Source organism: Phacochoerus africanus, chromosome 11 (assembly GCF_016906955.1).
Source record: "Phacochoerus africanus isolate WHEZ1 chromosome 11, ROS_Pafr_v1, whole genome shotgun sequence".
Classification (NCBI taxonomy): Eukaryota; Metazoa; Chordata; class Mammalia; order Artiodactyla; family Suidae; genus Phacochoerus; species Phacochoerus africanus.
Genome location: NC_062554.1, coordinates 25,116,829 through 25,144,477, shown reverse-complemented (window position 1 = coordinate 25,144,477; position 27,649 = coordinate 25,116,829). Strand labels below are relative to the sequence as shown.

Genomic DNA, 27,649 nt, shown 5'->3' with positions numbered 1-27,649 from the left:
CAAAAAAAAAAAAAAAAGGTTACAGTTGCATATAATAAAAGCTAAATACCATATTCAGAATAAATACAGCATCTGAGTACTTCTTTCCTTTATCCACATGTTTTGACCTTTTCCTCTACCACCAGCCCTGCCCTGGGAATTAGCACAGGACTCCTCACTTTCTCAATCACATCCCTTACGTTGGGTTAAAGCACAAAGTCGCTCAGACCAGCACCTGCAGGTTAACGTCACAGCTCTTTTTCTTCTTCTTTCCTTATGTCAAAACCATAGAACCCGTTAAACTAATGATTTATGTTAGATCCAATCCTCCTTATAAAAACTCCAGCTGGAGGACAGAGAGAAAACACTAATATAAATATTATAATAAAAATTTTAGTTTATTCTACAATTAATAACTATGATTATTTTAAATACTAGATATATAATAATGTATATTTCTATTCATTCCAGCAGCCATTGACTTTGAGAGGTTACTTCTTTCTCTTTTTAATACATTTCTTAAGGCAGAAAGGACAGTTCTTGGCAAGGGATCTGTCATCTGATGCTTTAAAAGTCCTCTGGGGCCTCCTCCCTGCGTCCCAGCCAGGGATGGGAGGAGCCCTAAGGGTTGGGGCTGCAGCTGCTGCTGGCAGTTTGCTCTGCTCACTGTCTGCTCTCCTGCGGCTCAAGGAAGTAGGAAGGCAGAGTAGAGTCTGGAGGTCAGTGTAAGCATAACGTCCTCCCTAGCTGAGGACGGAGATGAGCGTGTGCACGGGATGCTGTCTTTCCCAAGTAGAGGAAGCCTTCTGCTTACTGAAAAGCTGGTTTCCCCAGACCAGATAACTCTCCATGGGCAATACTGTAATTCTTCCCTCTGGCCCAGCTGTGATGAGAAATTAGGTCCTTTCTGAGATATTTATTGTCAGAGGAACTTGACCTTCATATGGTGACCTTGAACAATGTCATGTGTCCTTCGACCTCAGATGTACCCACGTCTGGGGTTTATCTTTCCTGAGACCAACCCTCTTTGTAGCCAAAGCCCTCACTTTTCTACCAGCCTAAACTCCAGGATGCTTTCAAGGGAGGTGGAGGGGTTACCTGGTTCTTAGAAGCACATGCTTGTATCACCCCCTTTTCAGAGAGGCACTCCTCCCGACTGTGGTTAGAAGCCTTAAAAACCCCCCTCTCTGGTGGAAGAAAGTGTCCCATCTGCTCCCTCATAACAATTAAGATACAATAGTGTCAGCTCCCATTGGCTTCTGGGAGGAAGTTTATCCTATTAACTATCATTAAATAATGCAGGCTTAATTACCTTGCTCTGTGATCAGTGACAGTTTGGGTATGTGTGGGCTCTAGACCTACGCACTTGGCATCTCCAGGCATCCATCAATTTGGTGCCAGAGTGAGCGTGAGGGGAGAAGGGTCCCATTTTATCAAACCAACTGACACCATCTGTTGTTAAGTCAGGACAGGACGGAAGGATCAGACATTTTGAGCTACTGTTGGAGCATCCAGCGGGCAGAGACATCTCTGCTCCCGTCCCTAGGTCCCCTCTGGAAGGTGGGGCAGTCTCATAGGAAAGGGTGTGGCACCGAACAGCCGCAGCCCCGGGTTTTGGCCCTGTAAATTCAGTGTATTTATGTGTAGCTCCGAACAAGTTGCTTGACTTCTCTAGGTCTTACGTTCCTTTTGTGAAAAATGAGGATACTGATCCTTTAGAGTTGTGAGCTTTAAATGGGCTAATGTATCAGAAAACAACTTATAAAGAAAAACACTTACGAGTAAAAAACAAATGACTCCAAGGTCGCCAAACTGAAGGTGCCAGCCTTGACTTGGCAACGTGACAGAGACCTGAACTCCAGGGTCATCTTTATCAGGCTGTCCTTTTGGGGTCAAAGTCACAACTTATAAACTGACAGATGAAAGGAAACTCTGTGTGCGTGGGAGGAGTGTCTTCTCAATTGGCGTCCCAGGCCACGTGCAGCTAGGAGGGCCCATCACGAAGCCCCCTGTCTTGGGCGGTGGTCTTCTTTTCACAAAGCCTCTCGGCCAGGGGCAGCGTGCACGCGATGTGACCGTGCATCATAAGGAGCCTTCCCACCTCCTGCAGCTTTGCTCAGGTGGACATTTAGGTCACTTTCTACAGAGCTGACAACAGACAATTCACTTGAGCAGAAGCTCAAATCTTTGGAACCTGCACGGAGGAGAAAGAGGATCCCCTTGTGGTTTTAGAAGGACTCCCTGCCCTAGGTCTGACTCTCCTCACCTGCCCGGAATTCCCGCAGCCCCCGGTGTTAAGACCATGTCTTTAGCTAATACCTCAGTATCTAGCTGTGAGGACTATCCCTGCCACTTGGAGCTTATTCAACCTCTGGCTCTATATCTCTGCCTCTTTCGACTGAGAATCTAATAACTAATGGTGAGCGGCCTACACCCTGAAACCACGTGGTGTGCCAAGATGCCATGTCTCCGTCAACTCCGCAGAAGTCAATAAGCTTCCTTCTTAATTCCTGGCCTGCATGAAGTTTTCCTACACAGCCTCCTCAGTCTCTTGGCTTTGAAGGGGTTTCTTGCAGTTCTCCCCAAGGCACAGAATCATCTTCATTGGTGTCTGTTTGGCTCAGCCATATTTTTCTGGATGATGTTGCTAAAGGCCGAGGGCAGTTTCATTCAAGACATTATATCTGGGGCAGGGGTGCACGAGCGGAACATACAGGGGACTACCCGCATGGCGAGAGGCTGGTTTCACCTGCACAGTGGACGCCTCCAAACCTCTCTTGGCACTTGAGGGCTCGTGCATGCCAGAGATGAGGGATCAGCAGAAACATATCTGCTGTGAATGAGAAATAGAAGCTTCCCAGTTTATAGAGGGAATCTGGTTAAGATTCAAAGACAACGCTAAATTATTCAGAACCCCGGGGGTTGGGACGGTGGACTCTCTCCTCTGAGAATTAGCATCAATCATCTCCGGCCGAAAGGCAAACCCAAGCTCAGATGTTTCTATGCTTTTTAACAACTCATCAAGGCTAAGTTGTAAGTGTTTTCCTGCCTTGCAGAAGCCTTCATCCTTTTACCTTACTGACCTTATTAGAAGTGAATCACCGTGCCTGCCTCTCACATACCCCATTTACCCCGCCTACTGGCTTTCTCCCAGGACAGTCCCGGCTCCCCACCATCCAGTCTAACTGAGGTCCTTGTCATTGGCCCGATGCATGAGGCTGGTTCATGCTCCATGAGGATGGGGACCACGTCAGCCTCACTCATCACTGTACCTCCAGCACTCCCGCCAGGAAAAGTATTTACTTCACCGCTGAGTGAATGCGCAAATGAAAGAGTGCCCCCAATCCCTGAGCCTTTCTCTTCACTGCTCTCTCTGTTCAACTCATTGCTCCCAAGGCCTTTCATGGACTCCTCCAAGTCGGACACAGGACTCCTGCCTTTATGCCTGTTTTGTGCCCCAGCTACACCACCTATAATTCTTTCTAGCTCCTAATTGTACAGCCAAGGAGCAAAGGAACTTCTGCTGTCTGTCTTAAAAAAGAGGGCTCAAGGGGTCCTACCAATTGTCCTTAGATGTCTGGAGGGCAGCTTGTACAGGAGGGGTAGACAGGGTGGCTCTAAAGGGTGGAGCCGGATGACATCACGAGGGGGTGGATTTCAGTGCATCAGAAGGGAGAGGGTGTCTCAGGTCTGTCTCATAGGTAGTGAGCACCTGGACTGGGGATCAAACGCTGGCTGAATCACTCACTGTGCCAGATGTATGGTGAATAAGATGTCTCTAGTGAGTGGGAGGTTGGGTTGGGTTAATTTCAAGTTCCTTTCAAATCTGTGCAGAGGTGGTAGGGCACAGTGGTTACAATTGCCAGGTGTGAATCCTGGCTTGGCTATTTCCTAGCTCTGTGACCTTGAGTAAGTCAGCTGACCTTTCCAAGTCCATGTTTCCTTAACTTTTGCAGAAAGTTAATGATCCCTACCCTTTAGGGTTACGTGCAATTATACATGTGTAAAAAACAGTGCAGTAACTGGTCACAGCTCAGTAAGTGTTAGTTGCTATATCTGCCCCGGCCTTCACCTGTGCACTGAATTGCCCACGTTTCTCATCTCCATTCCTTGGCTCTAATGCTCCTGAGCCCGGAACACTCCCTTCCCGTCACCTCTCAAATTCTAGGCATCCTTTCAGACCTAGCATCTCCTTCAGTGTTGCTCTTACTACCCAGCAAATCCTTAAGACAGAGCCATCCCTGCTGGTGTAGGGCACGGCTGCTGTCACCCTCACCTCTGCCAGCGTAGGGTTCCATCATGGCAGATGCTCCATGCATCTTACTGGCGCTCCAACTTCTAGTCTGGGTTCCATATCTGAACCAAGGTTGGAAAAATCAGGCATTCACTTCCACCAACTCTCTCATAAACACACTGCTCTTAAAACTCTGATGGGCTCATGGAAAGTCCAGTCTCTTGGACAGGTACCTCCCTTTCGATTTATTTCTAGATCAGACTTTTGAAAAAGGAATGACAAATTTCCATAATGGACCATCAGCCCTCTGCATGGGCTGCCCTGGTGCTTCTCCAAAGGAGCACGAGGGACTCTATTATCCCCCATCATTTAAGTTGGTGGCAGGCTTTCTTACCCAAGTGCCAACGTTCACTGAACATCTCAAGTTTACCAAGGGCCACCTCATGGCATCAGAACTCCGTCTCTCAGACTTGTTCAAACATGATGCTCGATGGGGGCTGGACTCTAGTGAGCCTCTCTGGCACTATATTTCATGTCTGCTTTCATTTTGTCCAAGCAACTCAGCATTTTGGTTCAAGATGCTAAGGATGTTAATCTGACCCCTAAAAATCTGCATGAGAGAAAGATGAGTTACGGAAGAGGATAGAATATTGAGGCCAAATCTGTATAAATATTACTACAGAGCCCAGAATGGGCAGCCACCTCTATTTATCATCTTATTTATTCCACCAAGTGGTGGGAAAGTCCATTTATTGTATCTGCCAACCTTCCCGGGTAAACAGATAAACAGCCAGTATCACTGTGTGTGTGTGTGTGTGTGTGTGTGTGTGTGTGTGTGTGTGTGTGTGTCTGTCTGTCTGTCTGTTGGGATGGTAGGTGGCATTTATTGTCTTCAATTACTGGAGACAGGGACTGGGCCAGATGATGTTTTGAGGTCCTTTTACCACTAAAATCTGGTATTTTATTTTATAGCTTAATTACAAGAGTGCTCTGAAGGGTGAGAAGAGGCTGAGAGGTTGCCCTGATTCTGCACAGGAAATGCACCCTTTTCAAACCAAGAAGGCCTCCTCTTGGGATGTCTGGGGGCTGAATCCCCAAAGCTTCCAGCATTCTGGGTTTCCTAGGAGTAGAAAGGTTTCTGGGGACTAGAGCACAGGGGTCCTGGGTAAGGAAACCACCTAGAAACTCAGTGCTTTGAAAACAACAGTGTCTCGTGCAAAATGCAGAGCGAGCCCCACTTCCCCCAACAAAATCACCCCTCTCAATCCGGGCTTTGAAGAAATTCTGCCAGGTCTGCCCTCCCCCGTCTCTTCTTCCTTTTTTTTCCCTTTCTTTTTAGGGCTCACCAAGGCTGGATCCAAGCCGCATCTGCAACCTACGCTGCAGCTTGTGGCAACATGTGATCCTTAACCCACCAATCAAGGCCAGGTCCACATCCTCACGGACACTATGTCAGGTTCTTAACCCACTGAGCCACAACAGGAACTCCTCCCCGGGATTTCTTATAACGCTATTATTTGTTATTATTATTATTATTTTGCTTTTTAGGACAGCATATGTGGCATATGGAAGTTCCCAGGCTAGGGGTCAAATCAAAGCTAGAGCTGCCACCCTACACCACAGCCACAGAAATGCAGGATCTGGGCCACGTCTGTGACCTAGACCACAGCTCACGGCAACACTGGATGCTTAACCCACTAAGCAAGGCTAGGGGTCAAACCTGCATCCTCATGGATACTCGTCAGGTTTGTTACCATTGAGCCACATTGGGAACCCTCTATTGCAAGCTGAGTTCACAACAGCCACCTCCTCAGGGCAGGAACTGTCTTTTTTCACTGTGAATCTGCAGTGCCTAGGACGTTGCTGCCACCACTGATTTTTACTGAAGGAGATGAGGTCTCCAAGGCACAGGATTAATTAGCTGGCTTAGTTTCTCCCGCAAGGTCTTCCCTGTCCTGTTGAGAACCTCTTTTGAACCATGCTGTGAATCACGGCAGGAAGGCTTAGCAGAGCTTTGGTGCATAAATCAATTCGCCTACAAAGGAAATCTAGGTAAAGCCAGGACAGCTGGCATTCATAAATCCTGCATGTTGGTGGCATCTGCCAGAAATGCATTCCACCCAGCATGCAGGCTTGGAGGAACTCTGGAACAAATTTACCTGTGCAACAGGTTGGACCTCACCGCATGCACCTGATGAAAACACCAGCAGAATTCACTGGGGACCACACACTGAGTGGCTGCCACTCTTCCTGGCTGCTTGGAGGTCACTGAAAGGTCTCGAAGAGAAAGCCGTGATCTCTGGGGCCTTCCTCTAATGAACTCATTCTCCAAACTGCAACTCAACATTTCTACAAGGAAAGAGGGCAGGGGCCCTCCCTGTCCCCAATTACCTAAAGGGATGTTTTATAAATGGCCTCTCTTCTGGCCACAGTCCCTTTGGGCCAAGTTCACACCAGCTAGAAAAACCCCGGGTGCAATTTTCTTCGAAGAGGGCAGTGAATTTATGGAGCCATACATCAGAGAGAGAAAAAGATCGAGAGAGCAATGCTTCTTGCTGACCACGGTGGTCGGGCGACTCTGTGCAGCCAGGGCCTCTGAGCAGGAGAAGGTCAAGGTTCGGTGACGCTAGCTAGTGGACAGACATGAACCACTCCATTTCTGCCACTCTGAGGGCTGAATCCAGCCTTTAACCGTGCTCCCGTACAGCCGGCCCCTGTTTTTCATGGAGGCAAATGCAGCTGCCCTTAGCCTCTGCAATAGCTTCCGGGCTTGTTTCCTGCCGCTGGCCCCTCCCCATCTAACTCATTCCCCTCTGCAGCCCGCAGGCTCTTCGAGAAAGACAGACTGGGATTCTGCCACTGCAAACCCGCCAATGGCTCCCACTGCTGTGGGATGATGTCTAGATCTGCATCCTGGCTAGTGGCTCTTGGTGATCACCGGGCCTGCTGACACGTCTCCTCTGTCATCATTGGAAATCTCTCTCCATCCCCTCGGTGTGGTCCTCTCCGGCTTCAAGCCTTCCTCATGCGAGCAGCTCCTCTGGCTAGAATGCTGTCCTTCCTCCACCTATTTTCACGCGTCGAACGCCTACTTACCTTGTTTTGTTTTTTAATATGAAGTATAATTGATTTACAAAGATGTTAGCTTCAGGTATATAGTAAAGTGATTCAGTTATACATATATGAAGGACACATATTCCAATTCTTTTCCATGACTGGATATTATAAGATACTGAATATAGTGCCCTGTGCTACACAGTAAGCCTTTGTTTATCTACTTTATATACAGCCATGTCTGTTAATCTTATACTCCTAATTTATCCCCAGCTCTTTGCCCCTTTGGTAATCAAGTCTGTTTTCTGTGTCTGTGATCTATTTCTGTTCTGTAAATAAGTTCGTCTATATCATTATTTAGAGTCCACATATAAGTGGTATCCGATGACATTTGGTGCAGTCACTATAGAGAACAGTATGGAAGTTCCTTAAAAAACTAAAAATAGAGTTATCATATGATCCAGCAATCCCACTCCTGGGAATATATCTAGAAAAGAGGAAAATTCTAATTTGAAAAGATATGCATGCATCCCAATGTTCATAGCAGCACTAACTAACCAAGACATGGAAGCAACCTAAATGTCCATCAACAGATGAATAAATACAGAAAATGTGGTACATATACACAATGGAATATTACTCAGCCATAAAAAAGGATGAAATAATACCATTGTGGCAACATGGTTGGACCTAGAGATTATCATACTAAATAAAGTGAGTCAGACAGAAAAACACTAATTCCTGCTTATATTTTATCTCAGCCTAGAGGATACTGCCTTTAGGAACCCTTCCCTCTTGGTAAGGTCCTCTCACAGGACTTTGTATTTCCCCTAATGATGCTCATCACAGCCTGTTTGTATGTCTGTGCTGCTCATAAGCTACAAGCTCCATGGGGAAGAGTGGCTGAGCTCGTCTTGCTCACCCTTAGCATCTCTCACGGTGAGGAGGCACAGTGTAGATGGTCAGTAAATATTTTGTGGAATGAGTAAAAGAATGAGTGCACGTGCGCCAGGATGGTAACTCAGGCCGCCCCTCAGGGCTCAGGAGCCCGGTGGTGGGCGGAGCGGGGAGGGAACTCTCCCAACCTTACTCACCGTTACAGGTGCAGCGGACGTTCCTGTAGAAACGCGGGCACACAAAGCTGATGCGAGCAGTGCTGTAGGTCATGAGCGCGTGGGAATCCAGCGACAAGCCTTGCTCACAATGCTGCTCCTGACAGTCCAGCCCCGAGCAGTTCTTCTCCAGGATGGCTGAGATGCGCATGACATTCTCCAGATGTCTCCTGGCGTTGGACAGCTTCTGGATCAGGTAGGCTGGCTTGTAGAACTCGCTGCTGTGCATCTCCACCGCGAAGAGCATGTCCAGCTGGTTGGTGCCTGCCACGGGCTGGATGCTGATGATGTGCAGGCTGTCCTGCTTCTGGGTGAGGACCACGTTCCGCAGGGTGCGCCGGAACCCATGCATGTGCAGCCCCACGAAGTCCTCGGGGGACACGTTCTCAAAGCGGATGGTGACGGTGTTCTGCAGCATCTCATGCACCAGCTGCTCCACGTGCACCACCACGTCGATGGGCACCTGGAAGCGGCCATCACTCACCGACACGTTCAGCACGTACTTGCCGCTGTCCAGACCTCCCAGGGCGATGATTTTTCCATCGTGACTGTTCACCTTGAACAAGCTTTTCTGCTCCGATTTCAGGGCAAACGTGAGCACATCATACATGTCTTGATCGGTGGCGTGGATCTTCCCAATGACCCCACCAGGAAAGTCATCCTCCATGGTGACAATGAAAATTTCCAGGGGGATGGCTGTGGGCTTGTGGGTACTTTCCTCGATGACCCGCACGCGGATGTAGGAGTGAGAAGCTTGCTGAGGTTTGCCCGAGTCTTTTGCCTAAAACGACCAAGCGCAGGGGGAGAAGCAAAGGAGTAAGAAAAAGAAAATTGGGGAAAAAACCCAGCAGGACTCAGGAGAAGATGTCTGTTCTTTTAACCCTGTTCACTTCTTCCTCCACCCTCTGAGACTCTTCTAGAATAGGCTGAAGATGTGCATTTGAGTAAGAGGAGTGATTTAGCACCTCTGGTCCCCCCATGTTCACTCTGTAATGGACAATAAAATGCGTCAACACAATAAAGCTGTTGGGGGCGACCTGGGTGGGAGGAGAGAGGGAGAGCTCTGAGTTCCAACACACCCACGACAGGCTGGGCCTTGCTTTAATTTTGGACGGAAGCCACAGAGGGACCTTGTAAAGTGACATTCCCACGTGGAGGAGAAATTTTTGTTCTCTTTGGCTTCTTTCCTTTGGACCAGACCCAGACAGCCCTTCCCTGCACATTTAAGAAACAACATTATTTCAGGTGAGAATTACACCATATTAAGGCTTAGAATAAAAGAGGGTTCGCTGAAGGAGAACGTGGTAGGCTGAATAAAATGATTTTGTCTTCCTTCCTGAGAGCAGAATTGATGGAAGCATCACTCTGAAAACAGATCCTTACTGAGCACCTGCCGTGTTCAGCGGAGCGGCGGTCAGTGCTGTAGGGCTTCAGAGAAGGCAGAGGCTCAGGGGCTGGCTCCCCAGGGCAGGTACCTTGGGATGTGGGGCTGCAGTGGACATGGCAGGCCAGGGGCCAGCTGGGGGGATGTGTCCTTGAATGTGGAAGGCGGTGTGTAAAAGCAGGGGCCTGGCCGTCACACAGACCTGGGTTTGAATCTGGCTCTGCCTCTCACTATGCGTCTGGCCTGGAGTAAGTCACTTCATTGAGCTTCAATTTCTGTATCTTTAAATCGAGTATGAGAGTTGTATCTACACAGGATCCTCGTATTGTGGGGATTCAAAGACACAGTGATTTCAACATATGCAGCACAGGTCTAACCCGCAGATGTATTTAGTACATGAGAGTTCATGCAATTTTGGTTATTTTTCTTACTACCATCATCATTTTTTTTTTTTCTTTTTAGGGCCACACCCACAGCATATGGAAGTTCCCAGGCTAGGGGTCAAATGGAGCTATGGCTGCTGGCCTATGCCACAGCCCTGGCAAGGCTGGATCCAAGCCACGTCTGCGACTTACACCACAGCTCACCAGATCCTTAACCCACTGAGCGAGGCCAGGGATCGAACCCGCATACTCAAGGTTCCTAGTTGAGTTTGTTAACCGCTGAGCCACGAAGGGAATTTCACCACATGCTTTTTATTTAATGGACCACATGAACCAGAGATGCTGGAATGGAAATTCATGTAGGAGGAGATAATTTTAGCAAGTTAGGTTGAACTTGAAGTCAAATTGTAGGGCCTCAAAGGACAGTGATGAGTTTGGATTTTATAGGCCAGAGGTTGCCCACTCCAAGTCCAAAAAGATGACAGAAAGCCATGAAGCCAGTGGATTTAAAGTAACAGACTAACAGGCCTGTGACCTAGCCAGGACTGGACAGCTGTCTCTGCCTAAAGACCCTCAAATTCAAAGTCAGAAAGAGCCTGAATTCACAAGTTCTCAGATGGTTTTTATTTAGGGTGGGCACACCTTTTCTGTAAAAGGCTAGATAAGAAATTGTTTAGGTTTTGGAAGTTATATGATGTCTTTCAACTCCTCAACTATCTTTCCAACAGGGAAGTGGCCACAGAGCATGTGTAAATGAATGGGTGAGGCTGTGTTCCAATAAAACTTTATTGATAAAAAGAGGCTGAGGACAGGATGTGGTTCAGAGCCTGTGATCTACTGACCCCTGGTTTGGCAGAATGACTTAAACAAAGTGGAATGATGAACCTGGGATGTGGGGATGTATCAGAAAAGAATGAGGTTGATGCCGGAGGAACACCCAGAAAGCTTCTGAAATAGTATGAGCATATTGGGTGGCACAGAATAAACTGGGGTGATGGCAAAGGGAATATAGTTGATGTGTCTTGGGAACCTTATGAGAGCAGAAACACAGGACTTGGTGGTAGTTTAATATAAAGGACTAGGAAGAGAAAGCTCTTTATGGTGTTTGCAAAGTCTGAGATGTGAGATCTGTCCTCTAGCAACCAGAGAAGGAAGGCCAAAGACTGTACTGGCTTCTCTGAGCGGGCACCCAGAATCTCCCCTTGGCCTCGGGGACCTATACTGTGATATAAAATTGTTCACATAATATTGTTGGAGGAGTGGGTGGCATCTGAAGGGTTCACTGAGGTGCTCAGAGCCAAAGTCATTAATTTGGAAGGTCTCATGGAGTAGAGTCAGCCATAATTTATCCAAAGAAATAATGTACACCATTAAATGCTACATAAAGAATGACTATTATTATTGCCACCATTGATAAGTTCAGGTTGCCCTCTGTGTGCCAATTGTGCATTTTTAAAAAAAGTCACTCAATTTCCCTGATGGGACCCAAATCTTAGTCCCCAAATCTGCGTCCAGGAAGGTTTTGGTGTTCCCTCATTTCCTACTCTCTTTCCACAACTGCCACTTTTGCCTCTTTGTCTCCTGGCATTTGACACAATGAGAAGCCACCGCCCTCTGAGTCCTTGGTCCCCTCCCTCCTCCCTGGGGAAATTTAGCAGCAGAGGTCTCTTCAAAAGCAGAAGCCACGAAAGGGCTCAATCACTGCAGGACAAGGATTGGTAGCTCCCCCAACTGGGGCGATGTAGGAAACAGTGGGCTCCAAGCAGCCAGCTTGATCAACGAGGTGTCTGGGAATCAATCAGAACCCTGGGAATTTTTAAGATGCAGATTTAAGCCCAGGACCATCAGCCCGGGACACCTCACAGGAACGCCCCTCTTGAACAGTGATGCTTCCCCTCCTCCCTGTTCAATTTCACACACAGAGGACTCTTTTATGGGTGTGAAATTGAATTTGAGATTAAAAGGGGACCATTCCTGCCTGGCAATGAATTATGCGACTTGCTCCACTGTGAAAAGCCCAACCAACAGGCCTAGCCACCAGCAGGAGAGTGGAAGCTGGCCTGCTGTGGGCAGCGCTCCAGGCCGTACCTGGACACACAGCACGTACTCCAGAGACTCCGTGTGCCGGAAGACCACGGCCGACCGCAGGATCCCGTGTGAATCCAGCACAAACGCCTCTTCTTCGTTGCCCGACAAAATAGAGAAGGAGAAGGGAGGCCCATTATGAAAGGAGTCTCTGTCTGTCACCATGAGCTGCAAAATGCTGGTGCCTACTGGCTTATTTTCCTGCATAAGAGAGTGTATTAAAAAAAAGAAGAAGATAAAATTACACCTCTCTCCACATTTTAAAAAACCCCATCATTACGGGCTGAGAGGGCTGCGCTAGAACACAGGGCTTTTAGCAGAAGGGTTTCTCTGTGATATTATCTTGTCTTCTGAAAACAGGCCGGCGTCCGTAAGCATCACGCATCGCCTCCTTGGCTGCCTCCCCACGAGGCCCCGTGAGACAATGAGCTGCAGGGGAGAACCCAAGGACTTGGCCTTGAACGGGTTTGGAGGTTCCAAGGATGCCGCCGGCCACACCTTGTCCTTGAGAGTTGGAATTGCCCTGAATTCACCCAAATGGCTCTGGTAACACACAGCGCTCTCCAAGCTCTGCTGACCACCTTGGAAACCCTCTCGGGCCCGGGAAATATTGGCCTTTCTGGATGGGAAGGTGCTTCCTCCCACCTGTTACAACACGGTTATGCTGAGGCCAAAAATGGTGACACAGTGTCACGATACCAGGATTTTGGGGGCGAGGGGCTTCCTAGCAACTTCCCAGGAAAAATACAGAGGCCCATGCCAGGTGGAAAATACGGAAATAGGGCTTTACTTCCCACAATGCAGTTTCTTCCTTCTTTTTTTTTTTTTTTGGCTTTTATGGCTGCACTCGTGGCATATGGAGGTGCCCAGGCTAGGGGTCGAATAGGAGCTACAGCTGAGGGCCTTTGCCACAGCCACAGCAACATGGGATCCAAGCTGCATCTGCGACCTACACCACAGCTCACGGCAACACCAGATCCTTAACCTGCTGAGCAAGGCCAGGGATCGAACCCGCCTCCTCACAGATCCTATTCGGGTTCATAACCCACTGAGCCACAGCGGGGACTCCTTGCTGTTTCTTGCGGGAAGGGAAAGGGGATGGAATCATGCCTCAACCTGAGAATGAAGAGAAAAGAAATCCACAGCTTCGTCAGAAGTTCTGGAAGTCTGGAGGGGTTGCCCCCTGCATTATTTTGTAGAATCTCTGCCTTCTCTCCACGTGGAAACCCACAGGCGCCCGTCAGTCCTCCCTGGGTCAGAGGCTGTCGTTACTTTGAACACACCAAATTAAACTTCTCAGGGGCTCAGGCACTGGTGTTCTTGGCCCCTCTGTTTAGACTTCAGCATCACCACGGCTCAGCCTGGAGGTCAGCCTCATTCATTCACGCCTTTCTGATGACATCGACTTCAGACTAACTGAGTTTGGGTCACAGAGATGGAGACGATGACACCCTGCCGGAGCCCGGGGCAGGTGCACTCATGTGTTATGTGCCGATTGGTCTTTTAAGAGTCGGGTGTGGGTATAAAGACATGATCCTGGGGTGAACAGCGGGAGGAGACAAGCAAAGCGCCTCAGAGACCTCTCATTTTGCTTCTCCTCTCCAGTGGCCTGTTGCTCATCAGGACCTAGACACCGTCTCCCTCCGGGATCCGTTGTGGGACCGACTCAGCCCAGCAAAGATTTACCGGTCCCCACTGACAGCATACTCAGCACCACACAAAAGACAAGATTTATTGATTTGTTTGCTCTCTCTGTAAAGGCCCTTTCCGGCAAGCACAGGAGAGAGAGGGAGAGGGAGAGGGAGAGAGACAAAATGCATGCCAGAGGGGTTGCATCTGAAAAAATAGGGTAAAATATAACACAGACAGGCTCCGGAGCTGCAGACAGGAGCCATGGTCGCCGCGCACGGGCTCAGAGTCTCTGTTCTTTCCCTGCTGACTTCCTGGAGTGCATGTGAGAACAGTCTGTCAGGCTGATCGATGGGTGTCATAAAACTGAATGTTGAGTAGGCAGAGCCCATTTTGCGTTGGGCGCACGCGCAGAGGCAGGGGCGGGGGAGGGGAGGCAGAGAGCAGCATCCTGGGGACAGGTCGGGAGCAGATGGGGGGAAGGGGCAGAAGCTGGGGGAGGCTCAGTGGAAGCCAGGGAGGGGTAGGAACGCACAGCTGCTGGAAAAAGCAGCAGAGAGGAGAGGAAAACTCAAATACCACTGGGGAGGGAATCTGGTTTCACTGACAAAGGGGTGGGAAGGGAGCAGAGAGCTTGGCCTGATCAGTGGGGCTCAGTGGCGTGCAGGGGGTGGGGGCTGGGGCAGCTACGGACAGTGGACTTCGGGACTCCAATGGTATTCCAAAGGGGCCCCTCAAGACCTAGTTCACGCTCATCTTACATTTTACCCACAAAGCCTGGGAACACGTGCGGCAAAGTTCTGAGGCCAAACTGGATCAGGCAAAAATTGATTTCCTAGAGCATCTATGCCCCCTCTTCCCCCAAGACATATATTCGTCCCTGTCTCCTTTAAGTCCTCCATGCAGACAGTATTCCTGGACTGCATTTCCTGATCCTCCTGAATTCAGGTTTCCAGCTTCACTGAGAAGTGGAGGTGGCTCAGTGCTTAGAACTGTGCTCGTGAAATATCTTTTGAATAATAAAAAAATAGCCATGAAGAAGCGTCATTCTCTGATAGCAGAACAGTAAGTCACTCTATTTTGCAGGCTAATTTTAGACAGCAGGTGGATTTAAAGTGCTAAACAAATTGCTTATGGAAAACTGGTTTTACTGAGAGGAGCTTTAGCCCGATGCCCATTCTCCCTCTGACAAACGAGATCAATCTCCCTCCCTGTCAGAATAATACAATGTGGCTTAAAGGCAGCTTGTCATTGTGGAAAGACAACAGTCTTTTTATTTTTTATTTAATTTTTTTTTGTCTTTCTGCCTTTTCTAGGGCCGTTCCCGCAGCCTATGGAGGTTCCCAGGCCAGGGGTCCCATCGGAGCTGTAGTCGCCGGCCTACGCCACAGCCACAGCAAGGCGGGATCCGAGCCACACCTGTGACCTACACCACAGCCCACGGCCATGCCGGACCCTTATCCCACTGAGCAAGGCCAGGGATCGAACCTGCAACCCCCATGGTTCCTGGTTGGATTCGTTAACCACTGAGCCACGACGGGAACTCCAAGAACAGTCTTTTTAGGAGATAGACTTGAGTGCAAATGCTGATGCTGCCGCTTAGCAGCTGCACGATCTTGGATGAGCGACTTAACCTCTCAGATCCTGACCTCCTTCGCTATAAAGCGGGGGCTGAGCTGTGACGGGGACAGACAGACGGTGTCTGGAAAGCACCTGACACTTGAAAGAACCCCACTGGCGATCGCGCCATCAACATTTATTAATCAGGTGCAGTAGAAGAATCAGGCTCTTTTCATACCAGTCCCATGACAGGAGGAGCTGATATTAGGTAAAAACGATAATAAACCATGGCGCGTAAACCACAGCAGAGAAAGGAGGCTCGATGCTTAAGAACAAGTGCCTTGCAGGCAAGATTTGCTCACCTGAATCACAGCGGTATAGTTAGCAGGTGTAAAGACTGGGCTGTTGTCGTTCACGTCGGAAATATCGATGTTGACAGTAGCAGTTGATGACATCGCAGGAATGCCACTGTCCACCGCCTGAACGAGCAGGGAGTATCCAGACACCTGCCAAGGCACAAAGGGCCAACAATAACAAATCACAGCGTTGGAGTTTCCATCTTGGCTCAGCAGCAACGAACCCACCTAGTATCCATGAGGATGTGCGTTCAATCCCTGGCCTCGCTCAGGGGGTTGGGGATCTGGTGTTGCCATGAGCTGTGGTGTGGGTCTCAGGCACAGCTCAGATCTGGTGTTGCTGTGGCTGAGGCTGGCAGCTGCAGCTCCAATTTAAGCCCTAGTCTGAGAACTTCCATATGCCCTTGGTGCTGTCCTAAAAAGACAAAAAAAAAAAAAAAGAATCACAGCAGCATTAGCTTCCTTCTGCACCCACTCAGAGCTGCTGCAGGCTCGCTGTGCTTTGCTGAAGATCAGCCATCTTCACTTTGAGTCTTTAGACCAGGGTTTCTCAGCCTCAGTACCAACTGACGTTTGGAGCCAGATAATTTTGGGTTGTCAGGGACTGGCCTGTACTTTGCAAAATCTGGCGTCTACTCTACTCGCTGGAGTCAATATTGCCTCTGCCCACTTGTCACAACCAAAAATGTCTCCAGATATTGCCAGATAACCCCTGGGGTTAAAATCGATCCTGGACAGAACCACAGCTCTTGGTCTTTGTTCAAATTACAAGAGTTGTCACCACTGATTTGTCTTATGTATCAGTTTTTGATATTTTGGGAGTATCTTATGGGGCTCCATCAGCTGGTGACATCTTTCTACTTCTAAGCATATGTCTACAGCATCTTTTTCCATATTTCATTTCACTTTAAAGAGATATTTTTGGTCAAAAAGACAATGTCTAGGAGTTCCCTGGTGGCCTGATGGTTTCACTGCTGTGGCCCTGGGTTCAGTCCTTAGTCAGGGAACTTCTGAAAGCTGCAAGCACAGCCAAGAAAATGACAATGTTTAGAAGCTTACTTTAGCCTCAGACAGAGGAATGTTCTGGATCATTCTTTCTGACCTAGATGCCTTCAGGTGATCATTTTCTATCTGCACACTTAGCGCCAATGCTGCTCGTGAAACCAGGAGCACAAGATCCCTACACTGAGTGTACTTTCATGCCTTCTCGATTTGGAAGGACCGAACTTCAAACCATCCTGAAAGATATGTTTTTGCTTTTTTTTTTAGAGCCTCCATATGTAAGAAACTACCGGCATCTATTGGCAGCAAACTTTGTCAAAGGCCCAACCCAAATACTTCCTGCTGCATCTTAGCTCATCCCTATTTACTCCCGTTATTTAGAATGGAGAACCCTGCTGCTTATATTCATGGAGTCTGTGCCTGATTTCCACACGAAGGTGTGAGGGTGGATGGGGAGGGAGCTGGCCTAAACTAGCTTACCCGTTCCCGGTCCAATTTCTTCTTAACCTTCAGAAGTCCCAAGACAGGATCCACAGCAAATTCACTGTCCCGATCTCCATTCACAATGGAAAAACGAATCTGTCCGTTGGGCTGGCTGTCTGCATCCTCCGCTATTAGCTTCATGAGACACAAGCAAAACAAAGCAAAGACATGGTACAAGAGGCAGAGAAAAGGTTTATTCTTAGGGTTCCAGGTCAGTACAAATAGGCACACCTCTGAGAGTTGGCTTACGTGCCCTACGCACCAATGCCAGTCATGGTGCCCCAGGGGGAGAGGTTTTGGGTTGGCAGGGTTGGCCGGAGGAGAAAAGCACTATTCCTGGAGCTGCCACTTTATTTCTGTTCATTTTTATACGCCTACGGCCTGGTGCTTGTTAAGTCTGATTTTCTGCAGGCCTTGAGCCACGAAGGGCAGACTCAACATGAACTGATTTGGGATACTTTGGTGATGCTTTCTCTGCAAAATATCTGCAAAACATCCGCAAAACAGACTTTGCAGAGAAAGTCTGCAAAACAATGGTCTCTGCCACTGAGTCAGGCATTGTCTAAACCTACACATTTCCATAAGAAAGAAGCCCACGGAAATTCCCTTCCCCACATGGCAAACACACAGCCCCACTGTCTGATGCTCCATGTGGGTGATGTTTGGATTTATATGTATGGAAATAGTCTCATGATAGTCCCAGGCCCCAGAAGCAAGGGTCTGGGGAAGTCTACCTTGGACAAGACGTGTAAAGAATGAACACTTTCTGGTGTTGCAGGAGCCAGAGATGGAGATGGATGGAAGGGGAAGATGGAACCTGGGGAAACTAATGGTTACCAAAGGGGAAAGGTGGGGGAAGGGATAAATTAGAAGGTTGGGATTAATATACACACAGTGCTGTATATATGGTAGATCAGTAACATGGACCTCCTATATAGCACAGGGAAATCTACTCGATATTCTGCAATAACCTACATGGGAAAAGAATCTCAAGAAGGACGGATATACATGTACAACTGATTCACTTTGCTGTGCACCTGAAACGAACACAGCATTCATTGTAAGCCAACTACATGCCAATACATTTTTCCTTAATTAAAAAAAAAGAATTTTGAGGATGGGACTCAGTTTCCCAAACATAATTTGTAAGTCTAAGAGAACCTGTGTTCTCCTCACACATGGCTGGTTCATATGGGTTTTAGAAAAACATTCCTTCCAGAAAGTAGAGCTCTTCTAAGAGTAAACAATCCATCTTAAGCATAATCTCATTTGTAGTTGCCTGTACTATATGTGTGTGTGTGTGTGTGTGTAAGGAGGGTGGTAAAAATTTTTTATCCTATCTTTAGCCACTTGCTAACTTGTCATCCAAGGTCACAAACCACTAGGAGCTGTCATTAGAAATTCATTCCGTGGTCTGTTTCGTTTCCTCGAAAAATATACACTCCCGGGAGGAAAGTGATTAGCAATCCTTGTACATCCTTGATATAAAAGAATGTACCTGACCCTTTCTAACAGACAGAGTGGAGAGGGAGCAGTCCAAAGACTGGGGTCTGATTGATCCTGGGGACCCAAGGACCCTGAAAGGAGACCCTCTACAAAGAATTCAAGGTAGACTGTGCTCCCTTCTTCACTCCCTCGAGGATTATTAGGCCTGGATATCTGGACCTCCCAACGGCACCTACCAAAATGACAGAGTCCCCAACCAGGGCATCTTCACTTATGACAGCGCTGTAGACGTCTTGGCTGAACCTGGGAGGGTTGTCGTTCACATCCGTGAGGTTGATGCTGACAGTAGCCACCGCACTGAGGGCAGGGGTGCCCCCGTCTTTCGCTTCCACCACCAGGTAAAACTTCTTGCACAATTCATAGTCCAGGATCTCGGACACAGAAATGCCCCCTTTGAAGAAAAATGGGGAGCTTTAGACTGGATTAGATAAAAAAAAAACACTGGTCAGCAGCTCCCCGATCATGGGAATATTTGCAACATCATCTCCAGAAAGAATGTGAGATATTCAGGAATTTGTTTACTTAATGCCCTGCTGAAAGCACCCCAGAGTCTGATTAATGCTGCCAGTTAAAACCTAGCTATCCATCAGACACAACACTGAAGAAATTAAGCCTTTGTGTGTTTCTGCAGTAGTCTCTGAACTTACCTCCAGCAGCCTGAAAATCTGTGGCATTATTCACTCTCATGAAATCTGGGAGGAGAAATGGGAACAAGGGCGTCCCCATGATTCCTCAAGTGGAACCAGAGCCCGAGAGTGAGCCAAGACGTGTGGATTTGATTAGGTGATCCGCCCCTCCTCCGTAAGTAGGTACCTGCAGACTTCACTGAACTGAATTAACCACTAAGGTAACTTATAATGTGCTCATCTAAAACTCCCATGGTGCAGGAGTTCCAGTCATGGCACAGTGGAAACAATCTGACTAGTAACCATGAGGTTGCAGGTTCGATCCCTGGCCTCGCTCAGTGGATTAAGGATCCGGCATTGCTGTGAGCTGTGGTGTAGGTCACAGATGTGGCTTGGATCTGGTGTTGCTGTGGCTGTGGCATAGGCTGGGGGCTATAGCTCTAATTTGACCCCTAGCTTGGGAACCTCCATAGGCCGCGGGTGTGGCCCTAAAAAGCAAAAATAAATAAATAAATTAATTAAAATAAAACTTTCACAGTACAAAGAGGACAAAGACCTCAAGGTATGTCAAGGTCTAGTGACATAATGGACAATGGAACACCTGAATTGGTTGCCAAATAGTAAGTGTATGAGGTTAGTATCTATAACTACAGAGCAGAACTAATCCCATGTCACAGAGTTTTTTTAAATTAAGCAAGTAGAGGAATGGACAAAGAAGATGTGGTACATATACACAATGGAATGTTACTCAGCCATAACGGTGACTGAAATAATGCCATTTGCAGCAACATGGATGGACCTAGAGATTATCATACTAACTAAGTCAGAGAATGACAAATACCATATGAGGTCACTTGTACATGGAATCTAAAATATGATAGAAATGAACTTTTATTTATTTATTTGTCCTTTTTTTTTCCAGGGCCGCGCCCATGGCATATGGAGGTTCCCAGGCTAGGGGCCTAATTAGAGCTATAGCTGCCAGCCTACACCACAGCCACAGCAACGCCAGATCCGAGCCGTGTCTGTGACCTACACCACAGCTCATGGCAATGCTGGATCCTTAGCCCACTGAGCGAGGCCAGGGATCAAACCCGCAAACCTCATGGTTCCTAGTCGGATTCGTTTCCGCTGAGCCATGACGGGAACTCTGAAATGAACTTATTTAAAAAACAGAGAAAGATTCACAGACAGAAAACAAACATATGGTTACCAAAAGGGACGAGACGAAGGATAAATTAAGAGTTTGGGATTAAAATATATACACTACTACCTATAAATAGATAACCAACAAAGACCTGCTATATAGCAGGTCTATACATAGGGAACTAGAGTCAATACCTTGTAATAACCTATAATGGAAAGGAATCTAAGAGGGAAGACATACACACATATATAATGTGTAAATATGCATACATTTCTATTTATATAACTTAATCACTTTGCTGTACAATTGAAACTAACACAACATTGTAAACTGATTATATTTCACCAAAAAGATTAAAAAATAAATCAAGCAAGTAGATCAAGTGAAAGCAGCTAGCCGGGTGGTACTGCCACCAGGGGCTCTGTGAGTGCTCATTCCCTTCCATCCTGGCCCTTTCTGGTGCTCGACCCATTCCTGTGTTGTGCAACTGATAGTTGGTCACTGCAGCATCTGCAGAGCGGTTCTCAAGGGCATTTACTTCTCTCCCACCTGGAAAACAGTCACTAGGGCCAAAGCGAGTACCTCTTCCATTCTTTTTCCAGACAGGCAACTTCTCTTGGAGCTAAGGCTGCCCTTCTACTTAAGGTGAGAAACAGAAGTCATACTTCTACCAAGAGCCTCTTTCTCTCCATAATGAAGTTTTCTTAGCAATTACCACCCTGAGTGCTTTATTTTGCATCCCAGTCTTGTTATCTTTTGCCAAATTTAAACAGTACTTAACCATTTCCCCACGGTGTTCATATTAAATGGCCATAACTAGACAGGCTAAGGCGGACACATATTTAAATGAGGAAAATCCCCTACATTTTAATGTGAAGTAATGACCTTAATAAACAGAGCTACTGCTGGGACAAGCTGCTACTGCGATCCCTCCATTAATATTTCCACCTTCTTATACTAAGAGCTTCAATTTTTCAACCCCAAGCATAACAGTGGCATATAGAGGTGAGAGCATGTGTTCCAGAGTCAGGGAGATCTGAGTTCAAATCCTGGATCCGTCCTCACTTAAACTGGGGGACATTATTTAACCTCTCTGAAGCTATTTTTCTCATAGAGAAAATGGGAGAAATAATTAATGGTTTAATAGGACTCAGGCATATTTGCTGAGTTAAATGAACATTGATAGTTATGCCAATTTCCTATTCATATTTACTGGATTATCCAACAGAGAACAGACCTCCTTGGCCCTCTGGCTCAACAAGTGCATATTCTTTGAGTGATGAAGGAATTATGTCCAATGGCCAGAGACTCAGATTTCTTACCTGGAAAAATGGACTGCCTTGCCTATTCCTAGGGGAATAGGTAAACAAATGAGAACATCCATGAAAGACCTTTGAAAATATTAATACACTCTAGGAAAATACATGGGGGAGTATGTTGACTTTTCGAAGAAGAGCCAAACTTTTTTCTGAATTACCGTCTTTATTCACCCAAAATATCCCTAATAGTTATTAACCTCCTGATAAAGACAAAGCCCTGGGGTTCTCTTTTTGTTTTCTTATCTTGGTTTCTTTCTCAATATCTTTCCCCAGGTGATGCCACATCTTCCCCCTGAGTTTGAAAAGGGCCTGGTGAGAGATGGCAATGTTCTGACCAGGAGTAGCGAATAGGAATAAAAGACAGTGCCAGCTCCGGTTGGTTCAGAAGGCCTGAGGGTCACTGTGCAAAGTGCTAATTAACATCTGCCCCAGCAGGTGACCTGAGAGGGGCAGCCTGAGCGTGAACACTGGTAAGTGGAGGCTAGTCTCCAGGAGTATTTCCAAACTCATAAACCAAGTTAAAAACAAACAGAAAAGAGAGAGAAACAAACAAACCCTTAAGCTCGATACGCACGTGTTACCTCCTCTCCTCATCCTGAGCCACAGTGTCATTCCCAAGGTTTCCTATCTGGAAATTCCTGGAACCAACCTAGGGGTCAAGGTTTGCCCGATGAGCCCACAGCAAGGAGCTGACACATAGCAGAGGGCATCCTTGGAACAGAATGCCAGAGGGCAGTCTGCGGTCTGCACGCAGGCAGGCCCTGCTATGAGAAGAGGGCTTCCCGCCAGGAAGGCTGGTTGATTAAAGGATTAGGAGGAGAGGCAGGGCAGAGCGAAGCCTTGGGTTCTAGGGAGGTTGCGGTTTACCCACCTGTCTTTGGGTGGATCCTAAATTTCCCTTGTTCATTCCCAGACCGGATGAGATACGTAATCTCAGCATTTGTGCCTATATCTTTGCTGGTGGCAAACACTGCCAGGACTTGGGTGCCAGGGGAGGTGTCCTCAGGCACCGTCACCAGGTAGTCCCGCCTCTCAAACACGGGCGGGTTGTCATTAATGTCCAGCACAGTGATGGTGACGGTGGCCAGAGAGGACAGGGCCTGGCCAGGGCTCTGGTCCGTGGCCCGCACGCTGATGTTGTAGGCGGACTGCTGCTCTCGGTCCAGCGGCTGCTCCAGGATGACGATGCCAGACGAGCCGTCGATGGAGAAGAAGCCGTTGGCCGAGTCGGCCAGGGAGTACACGACCTTCCTGTTGATGCCTGTGGGAGACGCCAGAACGTGAGCCGAGAAGGATGCAGCCAGACGCCCTCCGCCCTAGAATATTACGGCTTCGCTGACTGTCTGAGGGCAACATGGAGAAACACAGTAATTCCAGAAACTGACAGCTTTGCTCCCACGACAACTTCAGTTTGTAAAAAATATACAACTGAACCAAATGGTAAAGAAGTGGAAAACACTGCCAACAGATCTCAGGAATAAGTTGGATCTTTTTAATATACTAAAGAACCTCCTGCATTGTTTTTGGGGGGCAGGGGGGTAAGTTCCCAGGCTAGAGGTCAAATTGGAGCTGCAGCTGCCAGCCTACACCACAGCCACAGCAACTCAGGATCTGAGCTGCATCTGCAACATACACCACAGCTTGAGGTACCTCCGATCCTTAACCCACTGAGTGAGGCCAGGGATCGAACCCACATCCTCATGGATACTAGTCAGGTTCTTAACCAGCTGAGCCACAATGGGAACTCCGAGAACCTCATGCATCTTTAAGAATAACTCTATGCCAATAGGTATATGGGTCAAGACATGCCCCAGAAAGAGAAAAACAAATGAATTAACGGATTACTTCCACAAATGTTTACCCGGAATCTATCAGGCACTATTCTGGGTGCTGCAGTCTCATAATGGTAAAGAGTCGAAGATTTCCTAGGAACACTTTTACATTCTGGTGAGAGTAAATAAGAGATGAACAAGAACAAAGAATCAGTCAAATAAATGATAGGTTAGGGAGTAAAACGGGAGAAAAATGAAGCCAAAAAGGGGGATTGGGGGTGCTGGGGGAGGGGGGCTTTGGGAGCTAGAGGGAGGGGTGGTCATTTTACTACTGTTTGTCGGAAGTTTGGTGTTTGAGTGAAGACCAGAAAGCAGGGAGGGAGTGAGCAGGGCAGGTCTCTGGAGAAGGGCACTGCAGGCAGAGGTCCTGGGCTGGAGCCCAGCTGGCGTTATTTGAGGAGCTCGGGGGAGACAACCAGTGTGGTCAGAACGAAGAAGAAAGAGGAGATCAGGGTGGTCGCAGGTCAGGGAGCAGATCGTCTCGGGTGGTGATGAAGTGGGCGGCGCTGGAGGGCTCTGAAGAGCGGAGTCACGTGCTGTGACTTAGCTAATGACACAATCGCTCAGGCTCAGGCTGCTGGTTGCCAACCGAACAGCAAGACAGGAAGCGGAGACCTCTGGCCACCTGTGGCAGGAATACAGGCACGAGACAAGGGCAGCTTCCACAGCGGTGCTGGAAGGGGTGAGATGAGATCAGGTTCCAGACGTGCTCTGACAACACAGGGAAGACGTGGAGGGGCCCCGGATATATTCTGACGGTGGAGGTGGTGAGAAAAGATGGCTTTCTCATGGTGGAGCTGGCAGGATGTGCGATGTAAAGGAAGGAGAAGATGCCAGAAGGACTCTTAGGTCTTGGCCCGAGTGACTGAAAAGAGGGAGTGACCACCAGCTGTGATGGAGAGGACCATGGGGGGACAGAAGACCATGTGTTCCATTCCGGATAGATGACATGTGAGGATGGCGCTTTATATTGAACTGGAGATTCAAGTAGGACATTTGTACAGGAGGCTGGAGATCAGAGGAGACGTCCACCCTAGAGGTATGCATTTGAGGGTCATCAGCATTCAGAGAGGCAGCAGAGCCATCTGAATGGATGTGGTCAGAGGAAATAGCAAGAGGAAAAAGAAAGCCAATGGCCAGAGAGCTCAGGCACCCCATCAAAGAAGGGACAGGATCTAGTCAGTGGGTGATCTCCAGGTGTAGGATTGGAAGAAATTCACTAGGTTATCAAAATGCCCCTTTACCTAGGTATACACTCAAGCCAAAACATATCAGCCAGGAAGTATCCATTCACCACCAACAAATTAATGAATAACGATGGGATCGGCTTCTGTTTGGAAGACTGATGTAATTAACTATTTTCTTCCAAGGATCTCAGCACCTTCAAAAGCGACCTCAAATCCACTAGGAGTTACTATTTAGAAGACGTAAAATATAATAACTTCATAGGTTGAAAAAGCATGATGTTGATCCTATGCTCAATGAAAACCATCATGAGTCATAACTTTAGCTAAGACAGCTACCGAAAAATGTCTTTTGTGAATCACAGACCTTGAGAATACAAGCTCTTAGAGGGAGGCCCTGCACACGTGCTGTTTTCTATTATAACGCCTCACCATGGGGACAGGCCTTTGGCAGTAATAAGAGTTAAACACTTTACTCCCTCAATGTACAATTTCCCTGAAGCCCAAATTCCCAGCAAACCAATAAAATCATATATCTGGAGGGAATGACATAAATTGCATTCTGTGGCTTTAACCAAAAGGTCAACAGTGAGAGCTTGTTCTTGGTTCCATTCCAGAGAGTCCATTTTTTCCAAAGTTTCATCATTTACTTTTATTTCTCTTTCAAAACAACCACCCGGTGATATATAAACATCAACCTCTGATTTTACCGGTGCTGGGATTAAAAATAAGAAGTCTTTCCTCTTTCCTGGCTGTCCCTTGAAGTAAGGCCCCAAAGCAGAGGTTTCAGTGATGCTTTCTGGCTATTTTTAGAAGTGGATTCAAGTTTTCAACATAAATTTCAGGGGTGAATACACAGAGGACTGCAGAGGTGATCAGCTTGCACCTGAAGAACAATAACCCTGCCGGGTATCAGAGCTGACGGTGGAAGAAGCTGTGACGGATCAGATGGTGTTGGGCACAAACATGTATTTATGGAAACACATCAGCAACTGACATGTCACATGGGTTTTCAAATCACACACGTTCCCTGGGGCTTTGACGCCTACCCCCCAGCATATGGAACACCACGCTCACCAACGGGCAGGAAATTCACCCAGGATCTCTCAGCTGGGCATCTGCTGACAACATCACCCACTGCACTGATGCAAGGATTTGCCTGCCACTAGCATTTCTGGGTAAGCACGAGGAACAAAGGCCTATTTTCAGGACCTCTGCCTCCTCTTCAGGATTGAAGATCCCATAGGAAGAAGGCAATTTCTGCCTCTGTTCTGAAAGCCCTAGCGCTCCAACCTGCTGAGTAAGGAGAGGTAGGGGCTGGGTTTGCACACCGCCGCTCTCTGTGGCCACAAAGACCTAAAAGGAAGGTGATTTTCATGGCTGCCTGTGTTTCCTTCCCCAGGACAGATAGCTGAAATCTCATTAAAAATATCACCTGTGTTCCAGGGCCGCAGCTTTCTCTCCCAGCCTATTCAGTGGCCTTCGGCTCTGCTAAGACCCCCCAAGAAGGAGATGCCATGTTTTTTTCCAGCTTCCCGCTCAGCAGGCTAGTCTGAGGTGGGAGCCCTGCATTTAAGAGGCTGACATTAATCAGCCACACAAAGACCACAGCTCCCCTCTGGGCAGATTCTGTTCATTTAAAACTTGGTGACAGGGTTTTTCTGCTTTACCACAGCAGAAAACCATCACCAGTGGCTGATCCAACCGCCCCTGTCCCCCCACCTCCTCATACACCTTGCTTTTGACTGTATCTCAGGCATTTACACCAGGAGGAGCAGGGAGATTTACCTCTCCTTTCTGTTACCAGTCAGACTGATACGAAAGCAAGCCCAGAAAAGACAAGGGGGGCACCCAAACCAACAAACTTGCTGAGTGGTAGCACTTCTGACTTGGGAGCTCTCAAGAGAAGAGCAGGATCTATTTTTGGAATGTATGAAAACTCCAGGTTAGACGCAACTGCAGCAGATTTCAATGACTTCTAGAAACAAAGTCAGATGCATACATGCCACTTTGCAGGCGATACCTTTGGTGTGGTACCTGGGTCTGTGCTGTATTACCAAGCAAAGGGGCTGTCTTTGCTAAATGAATGCCGGTCCTGTCACTAAAGCGCAAACTTTCTATCCAAGGGCATTTGATAAATGCCATCCTTCAAATCACCATCCTTTCGCCCCGAACCCGACAGAAAAGATGAGCCTGAGCAGAAGACTCCTTTGCTAATTGGTCTAATGCTCTCTGCATGTCACGACGTGTTATATTAAGGTACAACATTAATCCATCATTTTGCATCCGTGTTTTTAAGTATGTAATTCTCTTCTCCAATTTGCGCCTAATTTAATGAGGATAGAGCTACTTAGCTTCTTAAAATGCTGAAATGCCAGGCTACCAAGAGAAGTATGATTTTCATCGCAAGTGAAGTTTCTGCATGTTAACTATGGCAAATGGAGCAGGGAGGTCTTTGGAGGATTAAAATCAAGTTAAAAAGAGAATGATGAAAAAATCTCATTTGCTCGAAGGAAATAATAGGTAGTGGCATATCGCGGACGGTGGTTGGAGGAAAGAAATCGCTTGTACAAATTCTCAGGAGGAAAGGCTGTGAAATCCTGGGGGGCTTGCCAAGGGCATCTGTGTTCCCTCCCTTCGAAGGTCTCTAAGTGGAGGCTGGGTTCCTCTCAATGGGGCCAAATGGAAAAAGGGATTATTTGGGAGGGGAGCATGGACTCTACATGAAAGTCAAAATTTTAAATGCTTTAAAACGAAGGCCCACAAGTAACAAA

General features: G+C 47.6%; 1 protein-coding gene across 2 annotated transcripts in view; it reads right to left on the bottom strand.

The window, feature by feature from the left end:
• Nucleotides 1-27,649, bottom strand: part of FAT3 (FAT atypical cadherin 3) — a 556,180-nt gene that overhangs the window by 39,390 nt on the left and 489,141 nt on the right. For both annotated transcript variants that reach the window (XM_047753634.1, XM_047753635.1), the window contains exons 13-18: nucleotides 22,731-23,120; nucleotides 18,944-19,158; nucleotides 17,259-17,396; nucleotides 15,783-15,926; nucleotides 12,235-12,432; nucleotides 8,362-9,160 (exon numbers count right to left, since the gene is read on the bottom strand). In XM_047753634.1, coding sequence (XP_047609590.1) covers nucleotides 8,362-9,160; nucleotides 12,235-12,432; nucleotides 15,783-15,926; nucleotides 17,259-17,396; nucleotides 18,944-19,158; nucleotides 22,731-23,120 — 1,884 coding nt within the window. The remainder of the gene's footprint in view (nucleotides 1-8,361; nucleotides 9,161-12,234; nucleotides 12,433-15,782; nucleotides 15,927-17,258; nucleotides 17,397-18,943; nucleotides 19,159-22,730; nucleotides 23,121-27,649) is intronic.